General features: G+C 34.6%; 1 protein-coding gene across 8 annotated transcripts in view; it reads left to right on the top strand.

Moving 5' to 3' along the window:
• Dys (Dystrophin) overlaps nucleotides 1–15901 on the top strand; it is a 1830839-nt gene that overhangs the window by 1792204 nt on the left and 22734 nt on the right. For 7 of the 8 annotated variants that reach the window (XM_081729421.1, XM_081729456.1, XM_081729463.1 and 4 more), the window contains 3 exons: nucleotides 5200–5311; nucleotides 9732–9988; nucleotides 15254–15304. In XM_081729421.1, the coding sequence (XP_081585547.1) occupies nucleotides 5200–5311; nucleotides 9732–9988; nucleotides 15254–15304 (420 nt within the window). The remainder of the gene's footprint in view (nucleotides 1–5199; nucleotides 5312–9731; nucleotides 9989–15253; nucleotides 15305–15901) is intronic. The other variant, XM_081729430.1, reaches the window with a different exon arrangement.

The raw sequence follows: 15901 nt of genomic DNA, 5'->3' as shown, positions 1-15901 counted from the left end.
ACATCTTCTATATTTACAAGGTAAAGGGGAGTGAACACACTATCCTTCACATATCCTCACAGGAAGAAATCGCATGGGATCATGTTTGGCGATCTTGGAGGCCAAGAATGTCATCTTCCGTCATCATGCATGTCCTCTAGCAGAGCATTGCAGAAGTCAACCAGTTTTCTTTTATCATCAACACAAAGAGCTTACACTAATTGAAATCTGTATGGTTTATAGACCAAACAACGCCTCGACACTCGCCAAAGAGTCGTATGAGGCGTTGCCAGTTCTCTGCTTGCGAGGCCAGTAGACTTTCGGAGACTCCGCTCAAACGTTTACCGAATTATTTCCACCATTTCATTGGAAGTGGCCTGAACTCTTACCTTTGCACAAGTATCCCGTATCTTCAAATTGGTGATACCAACAACGAATGTTTTTGGGTGCAGGCGGTTCAATGCCAAAACGCCGACGAAAAGCACGCTGGACCGAAATCACTGACTCAGTCTTTGTAAGCTGCAGCACACAAAACGCCTTTTGTTGAGCGGATGCCATCTTACGTCTGACTGACTACAAACTGAGAAGACTCATTGACTGACATCTAACGGCGATTTTCTGAAATTCTAGGTCACGCCATTTCAAACAACACTCATTTCCTTGCCGGCATGTCCCATGTTCCGTAATTATTACCGTCCAAAATTCCAAAATAAGGTAATAATTTTGGAAACACGATATACATATATATATATATATATATATATATATATATATATATATATATATATATATATATATATATATATATATATATATATAAAAATAGAAACTTATTAAGGTTCACCTTGCATTTAAAGCATCTGGCTCTAAGTTAGGGTTTATGCGATATTCAGATTTTGATATCGAATATTCAAACACCATCGATATACAGTGAAACGTCCGAATAACAGATACCGATGGGTGATTATTCGTCTCTAAATGAGAATTGCTCGTTACAGAGAGGTTATACGAATTTAGATTACTCACATCTCATGTGTAACTGCATGCAATATACAGTGAATATATTAGATGTGAATGTAAATGTAGGGTACGTTACTCAGTGTTAGAATTACTGTTGGGCTTGTGGGGGAAATTCGTCTCTGTAATTAAAGAAAAGTAACGCTGGTGGATGTGTTTATATGGAGGTGTACTGCAAAATACAATGATTTTGTCTTAATATTCTTCTTGAAATCATACATCTATAACTCCCCTTAATTCGCTTACTGACCATATTAAGAGTAATAAGACCATGTAACAGTATTACTAAATACTAAAAATGTAGAATGAACTAACCAGTTGTGACAGTTTATGGATTTCTTGGGGTAAAATCGCCAATAGTTGTTTGTCGTATAAACTTGTAGGCACCAGTTTCTGATCGAAATTTGTTTGTAACTCCTGAACAAGTAAAAGGAATCAATTGAAGGTTGATTTTCAAATGAAAATATTTTTCGTACTAAACATGGGTAAGCTGACAACAATTCCTGTCCATTATGAAAAAGTCACTAAAACGTTGGGAGGTTAAAAAAAAAAAAAAAAAAAAAAACCTAAAGGCGAGTTTCCATATGTAAGACTGTTCGTAAAAGAGATTTTCTTCCATAATACTACATACATTTTTTCCGGGATGAAAAAAATTGTCCATATTATGGAGTATTCGCTATTACGAAGTGTTCGTTAACGTAGGAATTACTGTTTCATAATATCGAAAAATATCGAATACCGAAATATGGAAACATTCAAATATAGAATATCAAAATGAATACCGAAATACTGAAAATATTGAAGTATCGAATATCAAGATATCGAAATATGAAAATTTCGAATATCAACATATCGGAAAAATATCGAAATATCTAATTTGAAAATATCAAAACATATTAAAAGATCGGATACGGAAATATCGAAAAAATATAAAAAGATCGCAATATTAAAAATATCGAACATCGAGATATCAAAATGAATCGATATATCAATCATTAATAGTTTTGGTGTCGATATTTTGATATTTGAAAATATTTATCGATATATCGTAATATCGCACAATCCTATTCTGAATTAAATTTATCCTTGGTTTCATTGGATAAGCGGTAGCAAAGAATAACCGATTTCTTTTTTGAGTTTTGTTGTTAATGTATTAACTTAAAATTTTGAAATGACTACGAAGCTATCATCATTGCAGGTGCATTTATTTATTTGACTTATATATTGAGCTACTGTGCGATTTGATGAAGCAATGACGTCCTCCATCTTGAAGTATTTGAATAGCAACTTCTCATAGGAAGTGATGGCACTGTTATTTTGGCTCTAGTGCAAACCATTACGGAGATACGACTGTTTCTTTGTTGTGTCTCCAACGAAAGAGAGTAGTTATATGGCGTGGACCATGCACTGTTACAGGACATTTTCAATGTATTCCCTATTCCAGTCGATTGCAGATGTGTTCTGAGTTCTCAGTCATGCGTAACCTTGCATACAGTGTCAGTTGAAACTTCATCCACAATTTGTTCCTTGAGATGATGAACATTCTTAAATTTCACCATACATATGACAAGCTGTACATGACCCCACAAGTAGTACCCAGTGGCGCCAAGTCAAGGGAATAAAGTGGCCATTCCACAGCAACCTCGCCGACCAATCCTCGCATAACGGAACTGCTAATCGAGGTACTCGCAGTCTCAGGTACCGTAATGGGAGGCGCTATCTTGGTCGAAAGACTTAGGAAATGACTCGTTCTCCGACATCAACAATGGCGAGATGCCATCTTCTTACATGCGCCGATAACCCATCGCTGTTATGATCCCGTCGATGAAGAATAGACCCACAACACGATTCCCCCATACACCACACTACCCTATCGCCTTGCCGCGTACACTTGCGGATGCGTCGAACCAATGCAGTTTACTACCCGACCAGCACTGCACGTTCTGATTGTTAACCTCATCTGCTATGTAGAAGTTAATTTCATCAGTAATCAATACACCAAAGGAGAATGTGAAATTTTGTCGTACCTGCTCTGTAGACCATTGAGGAATACGACAATCTAGATCATTTTCTGTAAGGTATTGGTGAAGTTACAGTTTATAAGGATTCCACTTATTCACTGACGTAATGCGCGTGATTGATGTGCGACTAACATCACTTTCACGGGCTACACTAAGCGTGCTTCTCTCGAGACTTTTACTGAATGACCTCAACACTGCCACAGTTGTTTCTTCATCTGTCAGCGTGAGTGCTCAACCAGTTTTGGGTCGATCTACCACCGATCCGGTTTTTTGGAATTTCTTTAGCACTTAGAACATAGTACCATTGCTGATGAGGTTCTTTCCGGATGAGAGCGGTTAAAATTGACTGCAATCACCCTGGCACTGCAATCGTTCCCCAGAGATCAGCACGATCTCAATACGCTCTGCATACATCTCATCTTTTGCTAGTAAGTCACATGCAACGATAAAAACAAGGAAACATCATAATTCGTAACAGTTAACGATAGAGCAAAAATAAAAATGCCATTCAATTCCTACAAAAAAGAAAAAAAAGCTATTAAATTGACACGTCTTATGCTATGATTTTCCTTTAAGACAATTACGTGAAGTTCAAGATAGCGGACTTCAAAATGACAGATGTCATTATAATGTGTCCTCAAACATTTTCCTCCATTCCTATTGCTCACCTACATTATTCCTTGATTATATTTTGCATTGTTTACTACTTGTTAACGTGTTTCTACACTTCTGGACCACCCTATATATTGAAAATTGTTTATAGCTCATGTTAAATTAACGTTCATAGTTCATATTAGCTGTATCCATTCGTGTTCCCTTTTAAAATATTTGGTCTAGGAATTAATTCGTGCGGGTGGACAAGAGATGGCGCAACGAACGGAGCGTCCCATAGTTCCGTGTATCCACACATGTGTTGCAAACCCCTGTCATCGCGTATCGTTCGTAGTATAGGGCAGTGGATTAAAGCGTCAACAACACCAGTTTGTAGTTAAGTGAACATGGCGCAATTTGTGCCTGATAAAGTGTTTTTGCGGGGTGTCCTGCTGCATTACTTTAACATGCAGAAAAGTGCGACTGAAAGTCATCGTATTTTGGTGGAAGTGTATGGTGACCATGCTCTAGCTGAGCGAACGTGTCAGAAGTGGATTTCGGCTTGGCAGACCAAGAGCTAGCTGGACAGCCAAAAAAATTTCAAGACGAAGAATTGACAGCATTGCTCGAGCAGGATTCGTGTCAAACGCAGGAACAACTTGCAGCAGCATTAGGCGTTGATCGAACAACAGTCTCCAAACGCTTGAAAGCCATGGGAATGATTCAAAAGATGTCACATTGGGTTCCACATGAATTGAAAGACAGAGACGTTGAAAGACGAAAAACCATTTGCGAATTGCTGCTTCAACGACATAGCAGAAAGGGGTTTCTGAATCGAATTATTACGGGTGATGAGAAGTGGATCCATTACGAGAACCCTAAACGAAAAAAGGCCTGGGTGAAACCAGGTGAACCAGGTCCATCACAACCAAAACGGGATATTCACTGTGCAAAGGTTATGCTGTGCATATGGTGGGCTATGAAAGGTGTGGTGTACTATGAGCTGCTGCAACCGGGTGAAACTATGAATGGAGAACGTTATCGACGACAATTAATGCGTTTGAAGCAAGCTCTGGCCAGAACACGACCAGAATGGGAGAACAGACATGATAAACTTATTGTTCAACATGATAACGCTCGCCCACATGTCGCAAAACCGGTCAAAACCTATTTAGAAAATGTCGGATGGGAAGTTTTACCCCACCCGCCGTATTCACCAGACGTTGCTCCTTCGGACTACTACTTGTTCGATTGCATGAACAACGATTTGATTGGACAGCGGTTTACTTCTTCAGAAGATATCGAAACATGGGTCTCTGACTGGATCGCTTCCAAGGATGAGGACTTCTTTCGCCACGGAATCCGTACATTGCCTGACAGATGGGCGAAAGTGGTGGCTAGCGATGGACAATATTTTTCTTAAGGTATTTATGTATTTTGTGTTTGTACTACAGCTTCAATGTGTGCGTACCAACCGCACGAATTAATTCCTAGACCAAATAAATATTTGATTTCAAGAAAATAAACCTTGATTCTAGGTAATTTTAAAACTCTATTTCAGTTTATTATGCATTTTCTTTTGTATTTACAGGTATCGTTGTTTGAAATGCTTTAATTTCGATATGTGCCAGAACTGCTTCTTCTCAGGAAGGAAGGCGAAGAATCATAAGTTCACGCATCCGATGCAGGAGTATTGTACAGCGGTAAGTTAAACAAAATACAATTTGATGTCAATGTGGAACAGAAAATAATTTAATTTTTGCATATATAGCTCAGGAAAATTACACATAAAAGGGCAAAACTTCGAGAAAATTCCGACCACAATGGATTTTTGTGGAGATCTTTACTATACTTTCGTCAGCATACCATGAAAAATACCCTTAATATGAACCAAGGGCTTTTTGCTTTTAGGGCAAAGAAAGAAGGAATTCTAGTTTTGTGCAATTATCTCCAAAACTTATCATTTTTCGAGGAAAATAATTATAAGAAAAAAATATACTTTATAAAATTCTACATGAAAAGGTTTCTTGGACTTTCTTTATCATCGAGTCTATTGTTTCAAAGACAAAAGATCTATCGAGCTTTTTCTGACCAGATATGGCGCACACAACTAATATTATAGGAGTGAATTTTTTAACTAGAGACTGCAAAATATCTATAGAAATAAGCATCGGCCAAAAAAGTGTTCGAAATAAAAAGATAACATTTAAAGCGTGAAATTTACTTATGCTAAAATTAGACCACTTCCTGGGAGTCGGGTGGGAAGCAACTTTAAACACTTAACTGGGAACGCTTTTTTTTTTTTTTTTTTTTTTTTTTTTTTTTTTTAATGCAGATTCGGATTGTACGGTGAAAAGTAAGTAAAATTTATTCGAAACATTTTTCCGATTCGTGATATGTGGTACTGCAACCAGTGAAAACTAGTTGCACTTAGGTTTCTTTTCACCAGTTTCACTAATTGGGAGGTCTCACTTTCATTCTAGAACAAATCTGGGATAAGGATACCAGTCTTTTATCTAATTTTTTTTACTACTCGTGATAGATGGTGGTGTTTTCAGCAAGAGGTAATTAAGTTCGTTTCTTCCAATCAGATGATCCATATTTCATTTAAATTTGCTTCACCGTTGATCAAAAGTTGATATTACAAAACCTGTTTTCTGTGCGTTATGTCAGTATCAAGGTGTTTATATTCGATACGTCCTCTTACCTCTCACCTTTCAGTTACAGTGAGTGTTCAAATTGACTACCTCCAACTTGATCATACATTTATTGATCCGCGCTTCGAATGTTTGTACACAGCTTAAAAATGTGTCTGCAGTAATTTGGATGTAAGTATTCCTGGTTCGCTTTATTATGCTTTCATCAGATTTTTTTGCACTTTTGGCAGACTTTATCTATTAGGATGTTTCACTGAAAGAAATCTGTCGACGTAAGGGCCTGTCACATTGTTCATAAATCAGAATCACTTCGATTTTCCCTTGTACAGGCAAATAAAGGAGTGGCAATAGGACTCAAATGACAACGAAAAACAACAAAATAAAATAACGAAACTAGGCGAAACGAATTGATAAACAACAAATGAACGCAGTTCAAAATAAGTGAAGCAACTCAACGCATGTAGTGAAAAAATATCCAATTGAATGCACCTAAAATGGGAAATAAAGTACACTTCAATAGTAATACAAAATCAATGAGTGAACTGACTGATCAATTCGGCTGACCGAACAAACTTCTTGAGTAATTAGATTAATATATCTATCAATTAAAGAAGTGAGTGTGAAATAAAAAGAGGTCGGATGGGTGTAGGTCACGGAAGGATGGAGCCGATAAAATGATCGATAGCCAACTACAATTATTAACGCACGTTTCACCTAATTGCACTGCCACATATGACACATCTAAAATATTTGAATTTACGCCGAATGCAGATCCATCTCTCGCGCAATCTACCACAAATCGAGCATTTAAGATAAAAGAGTTGTACCCTTTACCGCAGATTTATTGTGGAATGCATCTTAGGGGGAGGGGGCAATTGAAGAAATTTAAATGGAACTAGTTTCCACTCTTTACAGCGCTATCTATCACGAATCGAAAAGATGTTTCGAATAAACCCAGTATGCAAGAACATACACTGTAAGTCTAAGTTTGCCCTTAATTTCCCTTGAAGATTCTCTTTGCGTAAGGCTTTGCCAAGTGTAAATTTTAAGTCATGCTTGATAGATGTGTCAATTTAAAAAGATTTTAAGGTTAGCCATATATTATGTATTATTGCCAAGTCTGAAGCAAATTTGGAATTGAGGAACTAGTACGTACCAATTTCGCTGTATCTGCAATCGTTAGATCTGCAATTGTGTAAATGCAAGCCTATTCTAGCATACATTTTAGCCTTGAAGGTTTGAGTAAGGCTAATCGAAAGTCTGGAATGCTATGAGAGAATTTACTCACTTTCTCTCAATCTCCAATAAAAAAGGGTTTCTATTTAAGTTTTTAAGATCCTCCCTCATCCCAACCCGGGGGTAAGCTAATTTTATCACAGGTGAATATCGCCCTACAAAATATTGTTTTTACTACAGACATTTTTATCGCCCGATTTTTATTTCTCCAGTTACTTTGAAGTGTCTCGTTACAAACTCACTGTTTCTATTTCTGTTCAGACATAATTCAGTCTATATCTTTGAAACAATTGATTCTACGCTTAAATAAAGTCTAAGGACTTTTCTGTATATAATTTTATAAACTACAATTTTCTTATAACTCTTTTCGTCGAAAAAATAATTTTCTAGATAATTGCACAAAACTAGAATTTCCCTGTTTCACCGTCCTTGAAAAAAGGCTTAAATTAAGGGTACTTTTCAGGATATCCGACGATACAAAAACAAAGGTCTCCTCAAAAATCCAGCTGGTCAAATAGTTTTCGAAGAAAAAGACCAACCATACTGCGTTCTATAGCCAAGAAATCAACAGTTTTTCTAGTCAAAGTTAAGATTTTGCAAGTATATATATATATATATATATATATATATATAGATAGATAGATAGATATAGATATAGATATAGATATATGTGTGTGGACAAAGTGCTGTTGGGTCGTATAATATCCATGTTCCTGTTTTTTTCCCTCTTGGGATTTTCCTGTTTCCCCCAATATCTTCATTCTGTTAATTATTTCATCACCATTCACTTCTGTTTATCAGCCGTCCTTCTTGACTTATGAGGTATAATTTTGAGAGGTTAAGCAAGTTTTCGTTTTATTTTTTTTCAAATGTTTGAGTGACAATGACTATTATTTGAACAGATGTTCGTTTTTCAGCTTCCGTTGTCGTAATATTCATTATTTTTATAGTTAATTCGAACACTTCTTATTTACTAGAATAATCCTGCAAATATTTTCCTTCACATTATTAAAATGCTCGCTATTGAAGCTACTGACATAAGCTCAATCGTGTATATTTTAATGTACAAAAACTCACCTCGTACTTCGTACTTCGATCCTATGTAGGATTTTTATCTCTGGTGCGTGAGATTCCTGCTTCAATCCCTAGAAATGTAAGTTCGTGGTGGACAGTGGCCGTGGGTTTTCTCGGGTACTCTACTTTCTTCCCGCATTTTCATTTCACCGATTTTTCCAACATCATTTACTTGCCTTAGTCATTTGTCTCCCTTAGCCTAAAGAACACAATCGTGGAATGTTTAATTTGTATATACCATTCAGAATACTCTGCTGCACTTCCGTAATTACATTCTCTATATTTGATAACAGATGGAACGTACGAAGGACAAATGTACTAGATTTCATTCTAACAATCTTAACGATCTTCTTTAGAATAGATGTAATCAGTATAAAGTAGCCATGAAGAAACGTACAGTTACGGCCAATAAGAGTAGATATACCCACACTACATTCCTTTTGTGAATACGTTTGGAACGGTTTGATTAATTTCAATTACGTTTCCCTTGACGTAGAAAGGACATAATTCTTGTACGGTACTGGAAACTATATTCTGATCGGTAAAATAGCTCGGCAATTATTGACAAAAGTACAGTGCCAAGTGTTCAGTATGATTATTATACGTAGTAGTTTTGTACGATATTTTTAAAATGAAAAGTTCCAGCTCTGAAATACGAGCATTTATATTTTTTGTATTGCTATCTGATTAACACATTTTCCTTTCCAATGAAACTAGAGATTCTCATAGCAACGAATGTTTTTGAACGTTGTATCCTGCTATTTTGCTATCAGAATCGTCGAAAAGTAAATTAGCAATATAATAAAATAAAGAATGTGCTAATTAAAAAAGTTAAACAAATAATTATACTAAAATTAAGAAAGAATCCTAACCTTTGAACCTAATACTATGCTTATTACTAGTCGCTATAATTAATAAATGTTGTAATAAGGTAAGTTCTTCCTTAGAGGCTAATAACACGCTTCACCACTTGTATTATACATAGTCAGTGAAGTTTGTAAGGGCCTAATAATCGAACTACTAGTCGTATATAATTATAAATTTTGTAACGAGATAGGTCGTTTGTTAAAGCCTAATAATACGCTTCGCTGGTAGTCGTTAAAACAATCTATCAACACTGTTAATATTAAAGAGATAATTTTGATTTTGTTTGCAGACAACATCTGGTGAGGATGTTAGAGATTTTACAAGAGCTCTGAGGAACAAATTCAAGTCGAAACGCTACTTCAAGAAACATCCTCGAGTGGGCTACCTCCCCGTGCAGACAGTATTAGAAGGTGATGCCCTGGAAAGTCCTGCGCCGTCTCCCCAGCACAGCACACTCAGCCAAGACATGCATTCCCGCCTAGAAATGTATGCTTCTCGGTTAGCGGAAGTGGAGTTACGAGGCAGAAGCAATTCCACGCCGGATTCGTATGTATAATATAATTTTAAAATATTGTCAGACCAGAATGATAAAATTGGTCATACAAACAGTATTTCAGCGTGATAAGCTATTCTTCTTTCAATTATACGCTTTTTAAGCGTAAATTGATTACAGTTATCGTGCTATAAAGTCGTAGACACTTGAATTTTATTTTCTAAAAGCCTATGAAATTGAGTTTTATTTTTAGAAGAGAAACATAAATGATTATCGTACGAACTTGGTTAAATTTAGTATATTTAGTTTCATATACAGAAACTTAATTTTGATCATCGCCGATGAAAAGAATGGCTTATTATGCTGTTATCTTCCATATGTTGTGTTTATGGCCTTAGTCTCTAAAAAAGACATTTTAAAAAAAGTCTAAACTGAAATACACATGTTAATTAAATTCTTTTCTTTTAATATTACATTGCTTATATACTATTTTACAACAACGAAATAAGTACCAAACCTATGCATGGAAATTCTTTGTTTATTCATAGCCTAATACTTTTTATAAGCTCATGAACAGAATGTAATCTAATTTAAAATACCTAAGTAAAAGATTAGTATTAAAAATTATATTTCTACAGTCTTTTTAAATTTCATTTTCCAGTATTGACTTAACATATTTTGTTTATTTCGCTATTTAAATTGTTTCTTTATTCTGTGACCTTTTAAAACTCAAAAACAATACCATTAAATCCAAACTGTATATACCAAATGACTCCTTAAGTGATAAATTGTTACATATTTAATTTTATTAACTCTCAGGGATTAATCTATTCTTGTACTTTCTATTATCTTGCTTCTAATACGTTATTATTTTTTTTAAGGTCATAATGTAAGAATTGCAACAAAGAGTAATTCTTGTTAGTTTTCTATGAGAAATATGAATTTAATAATTTAAACTTATGAACATTTCTAAGTCAACTTTCGTGCAGCGAGTCTGTGTCTGATAAACCAATGGAAAATAATAACATGGTCGCAAAATTGCGAGGATAATAATTCATTCAGTGTAAATTATGGTGGAATTTATTATGCCTGAAAGTTATATCATATATTATCGTATTTTCAATTTCATACGTGTACCATATTCAAATAAAGTTTTTAATTAAATATCAGCTATAATTTAACATTGATAAATTTAATGTTTTTATGTTATTCTATTAAAATAAATAAATAATTTTAGGTTTTATTAGGTTTCACGTTCTTATCGTTGAATCACGATGTAATATTGGCAAGTTAATACCAAAATTATGATAACGCAATTCAGGTACAATTTCCTTTGTCATATTTCCGCCGTCTCTTTTCTGTAATCAAGTTCGAGAAGTCAATATAACCATTTTATATTTTTCCTTGAATCCTGACCAAAATTTGCTACTCATAAACAAAATCTCTAAAGTTAGAGCGAGCTACTAGAGCGTCTATCAATAATAGAACAGTTGTTTGTCCTATTCGCAAGTACTATTTTAGCATCAAAGTTGAATTTACTGTTTTAATTTCGTGCAGGATTACTTTTGGCGCATCACTCTAAATAATTTTTGAAAAATTACAATTCTTTCACTAATTTCCTTCTTATTGTCTCCTAAATTTTTTGCGCCGGGCGACACACAGTAGGGGCAAAGCACTGAATTCTTGGCAAAAGGTAGGAATGCACAATATAAAACAGCAAAATGTAAGAAAACCAAGTAGTTTGGTGAGTTCAGTGGCTAGAATAATGTATTCAATATGTAGAAGAAAAATGTGGACGTAAAATAAATTTACAAGCAAACAACAAAAACATACAGTTTTTAGGTGGCACACACCAAGGTACACTATATGAACATATCTTTGAAAGTGTAAAAGAAAATCCGTGGACTGAAATGTTTGTTATTTCGACATTATTTCCTCAAAAATATAGTTGTACTTCGCAGAAGACGTCATTCCTTATATTCGCAACTAAATTATATAACAGATTATATGATTGACATAAATTCGTGAGTGGGCAATATACTTTGATTTGGCAATTTACTATTGGCATACGTTCTTGGGCGTAAAAGGAAAAAGTGTAATTATACAATTCACAACTGAAGAATAGGCCCTAATAAAATTAAACAAAATTTCTTGCTTCCCAAAATTACTTCAAAGTTGTGGAGGATTCGTTATGACAATGATGCAGGGACGCTTGAATACATAAAAATTATCTCGTCACAAGTTCTCGATATGAATATATTATCAGATATATTAAACATATGATTTACACGCATCAGTAACCTGTTCAGGTTGTTCCATATCTTGCATCGTGCAATATATGGGCGCATTTTAGGGCTTTGATTGAATCACACTGAGCTGGAGCGAGCGAAGGCTCATTACAGTTGATCCCAATTTCTCTTCTGTGGGTTCATTAAAAAAAACACTGAATTGATCAACACAATTTTTAATATGGTGCTACCACTTAGTCCGTAAGTTGTTTAGCAAACATTTCGTTTCAAAATGTGGCCACCATTAATCAAATATTGTTGACTGAAGTTTATTTCTGTTTGTGAATGCCCGAGAAGTATGACTAGATGTTGGAAACAAGATGGGGGGAGGGCCGCAAAGAGGTCTTTGAGCAAAATTCCCAGAATCGACTTATATTCAACTTAGTCGGTGCGTGCTTGGGGATCACACGTTTAATAACCTAACTCTTGCTCTCACATTCGCCCCAGCTCAATTCAAAAGCAGCACCACGTGCAAAATGCATTTTTCTAAAAACATTTTAATGCGCTATATTTCCCCAAAGTGCAAATATATGCTGTTTTTTTCTTTGCATTGAGCAAGAACAATGTTTCCCCTACGACATATTAAAAAAAATCACAGACGTGATATGCCATGTTTTCTACTAGAATGCCATTCTATCGATTGACCATAATTTATATGCTTTCAGAATCACAGCATTTTCCAAATATGATATTATGTTGTACTACTACATATGACAGCAACATTCTAAATATACAAAACGATACATACATGTGCATCGTGTCACCATGTTACCAGCCGCTGAAGGAATAGTCGCATTCAAATTTAACTTCCTACCTTCCGTCACTAAGCAACGTTTCTCCGTCCTCGGCGGATAACCAAATTTTTGCGTGCCATGAGGTCAGTGAAAGCTGCTACCATCTTCTTCCGTGCACACTATCTTATGTGTACACTATTTAGGTTCCATTTTTTTTCGTCAATCTTTTACTTGATTTTTCAGGCTTTTGTGAAGAATTGCCTGGTTTGGCCCCACTGTGCGACATGAAAATATCCCACTTGACATATATGAAATTCAAAGGGGCCATCAAAAGTAATTGTTGAAAAAATTAAAATTATTTTATATATTTATACGGATGTATTGCATACAAGCTACAGTGAAAAAAGACAGAAACCGACTTTGCTAGGTGGACACTAAAAATTATGAGTGATATCTATTCGAGCCAGAGCAGGAGCGAGCTGGGACCCCTAGCGAAAGGGAGCGTGGTCCGTCCGAAGGGAGCAAGCGCGTCAGCTTAAGCGAGGACAGTAAAAACAAGTAGGTTTTGGCAATGATACGAGTTTCAATAGCACTTGTCATGGTTGCATATAGTAGCTCTCCACTTGTAAACATAAAATACAGCTTTTGTACACGGTGCAGAAATAAACTGCCGATGCAAAATATATCATCTTTCATATGCACTTATTTGATCCTTAGTAAAACACTTGTAATGATTTTACACTAGCAACCCTACACTTGTAAATCTAAAATATTGTTGTATTACTTTGTATTTAATTGTATCGTCTGCAGAAATTTGATCTTTATAAATGTGTCTTTTCATGCAAAGTATTGAATTTTACCTGTTAATCTTCCAAAATGTGGTGCGCCAAAAGTAAATCAACACTTTTAGTTTAAATTATTTTAAAATAGAGTAGAAGGATGGAGTTTGGTACAACTACGTACATAGATTACCTTATCAAATTATAAGATATAGTTAACATCAGCATTCCTTCCGAATTTACTTTTATTTATCCTAATAACGTCAGCTCATCTATTCTAACCTACATATCGTATACTAAACATTAAATAATTTAATCCAAAATTGTTCTTATTCTATAACCACACTGGTGGTTTTATAATAGGAATGCCGCGACCACAAGCCATGTCAATTATCACTCTATAATTGTTAAATAGTAACAAATTGTCTTAAAACAAAATTGATATACACATTAATTGCCTTGATCACAACCGAAATTGCAATCAAAATGGCGCAGGCAAAGAGCCCAAAATCGCCTGTGTTAAGCTGTTTGTTATTTAGCAAACTTTTCGTTATATTGAAAATTATTGACACTAGTCCGCACTCTGTAAAAGTTGTAACAAACGTAAAATGAACTGAAAAACAAAATCCGTAACAAATATAACATTGTATCAAACTAGAGCTCGGGATACTGCTGCCTATCATGACGCCGTGTTGCCCCGAACTTCTAATCCAAAGTTACAGAGTTAAATTATTCGTTATTTTGCCTAGCATTTTTAACAATGCTTGAATTTCTAATTTGTGGGTAACAATATCAAATTATAAATTACATAGCCAGCTTGAAAACTGGTGACAATGAATGATTAGGCTTTAGTGGACAACTTATTCATTTCGTTTTTGTGAGTTTAAGGAAGGAATTAATGATAATACTCACTTCTGGAACTTGATTATAAAGCACCTATGAATACAATGTACTTTAAGATCTAATCGGAAATTTAACCAATATTTATTATCTTGCAACGAACACAAGTGCACCATCTTGTTTGGTGTTTTGTAATGGGACCTTTTTCATATTTTCTTTTCATTTTCATGTTGCACCTAATACAAAATATTAAGTAATTTAAATGGAATTGTGAACGAAAGCCATCTCTTGTATTAAGATAAAACAGTTTCTTAGTATTTTTTTATATCATATTTTCTGTTCTTCTTAATCTTAATTCCAATTCTTGTGATCATTATTTTCTTTTCCTTGTTCTTCGAAGTTTGTAAATTTTATTTCCTACAAATATTATAATTTAAAAAGAGTATTTGTCTGTTTACATTATTGACCTTTTATAATTTTTTTTAAATAATTTCACTTTAAATTCTATATTTCTCTTGATTTTTAATAGAGCACTTGAAACTCTCAAATACTTCTATCTATTTTCCTTATAATGGATTAATCCCTGATTTATATTGAACTTTTGGTTAATAGACGTAGTTATTTTGATATTATAACTCCTAATTAACACAATCTTATATAATCATTATTATCAAAAGCCAACCAAGAGACAATATGGAAGATCAATTATTATTTGGAAAGTTGAAGGAGTGAGTATACACTGGTATGATACATTGTTAGTTACATATTACAGAATACCCTCTTTATTTTCGATTTGTTTTCTTTCATATATTTTTTTTTCTGCATAGCACATGTTCTTTTTGTATAGATCACCTCGTACTGTGTGTTGTCAGTCCTAGAGCACATATATGAACACACATTAATATATTGTTAATGTGGTTGTGAGATGAACTGTACATAATGAAATTTTTTGAAGTTATTACGGAGAGTTAATATGAACTCTACAATATATACTACTTGAAAAGTATTTACTGGATAATTTGATTGAAACAACGAAGATGGTCAAAACACGTTCTCACGTAGTAAATATTCGTGGGATGTGTGCAGTTCAGTTAGAAAGATTTTGCGAAAAAGATATTTGTCTAGGCCAGAAGCTGGAAATGTAGTATAAAGCTAGCTTTTGAGGATGCAATTCTCATCGGATGATATTGAAACAGGGTAGTATTCGCTGGCGCTCTTCCGGTTCTTAAATAATAGAATTAGTTTCTTTAGAGTATGTCATTCAAAATATTCTTACTTATATATGTGGATTCTCTACATTTTACAACAAATAAAATCTATAGAAG

The sequence above is a fragment of the Thermobia domestica genome, chromosome 1, assembly GCF_964235325.1.
Source record: "Thermobia domestica chromosome 1, izTheDome1.hap1.1, whole genome shotgun sequence".
Taxonomy (NCBI): Eukaryota; Metazoa; Arthropoda; class Insecta; order Zygentoma; family Lepismatidae; genus Thermobia; species Thermobia domestica.
Note: the sequence above shows the minus strand (reverse complement) of the source record. Positions and strands in the feature narration are given on the sequence as shown.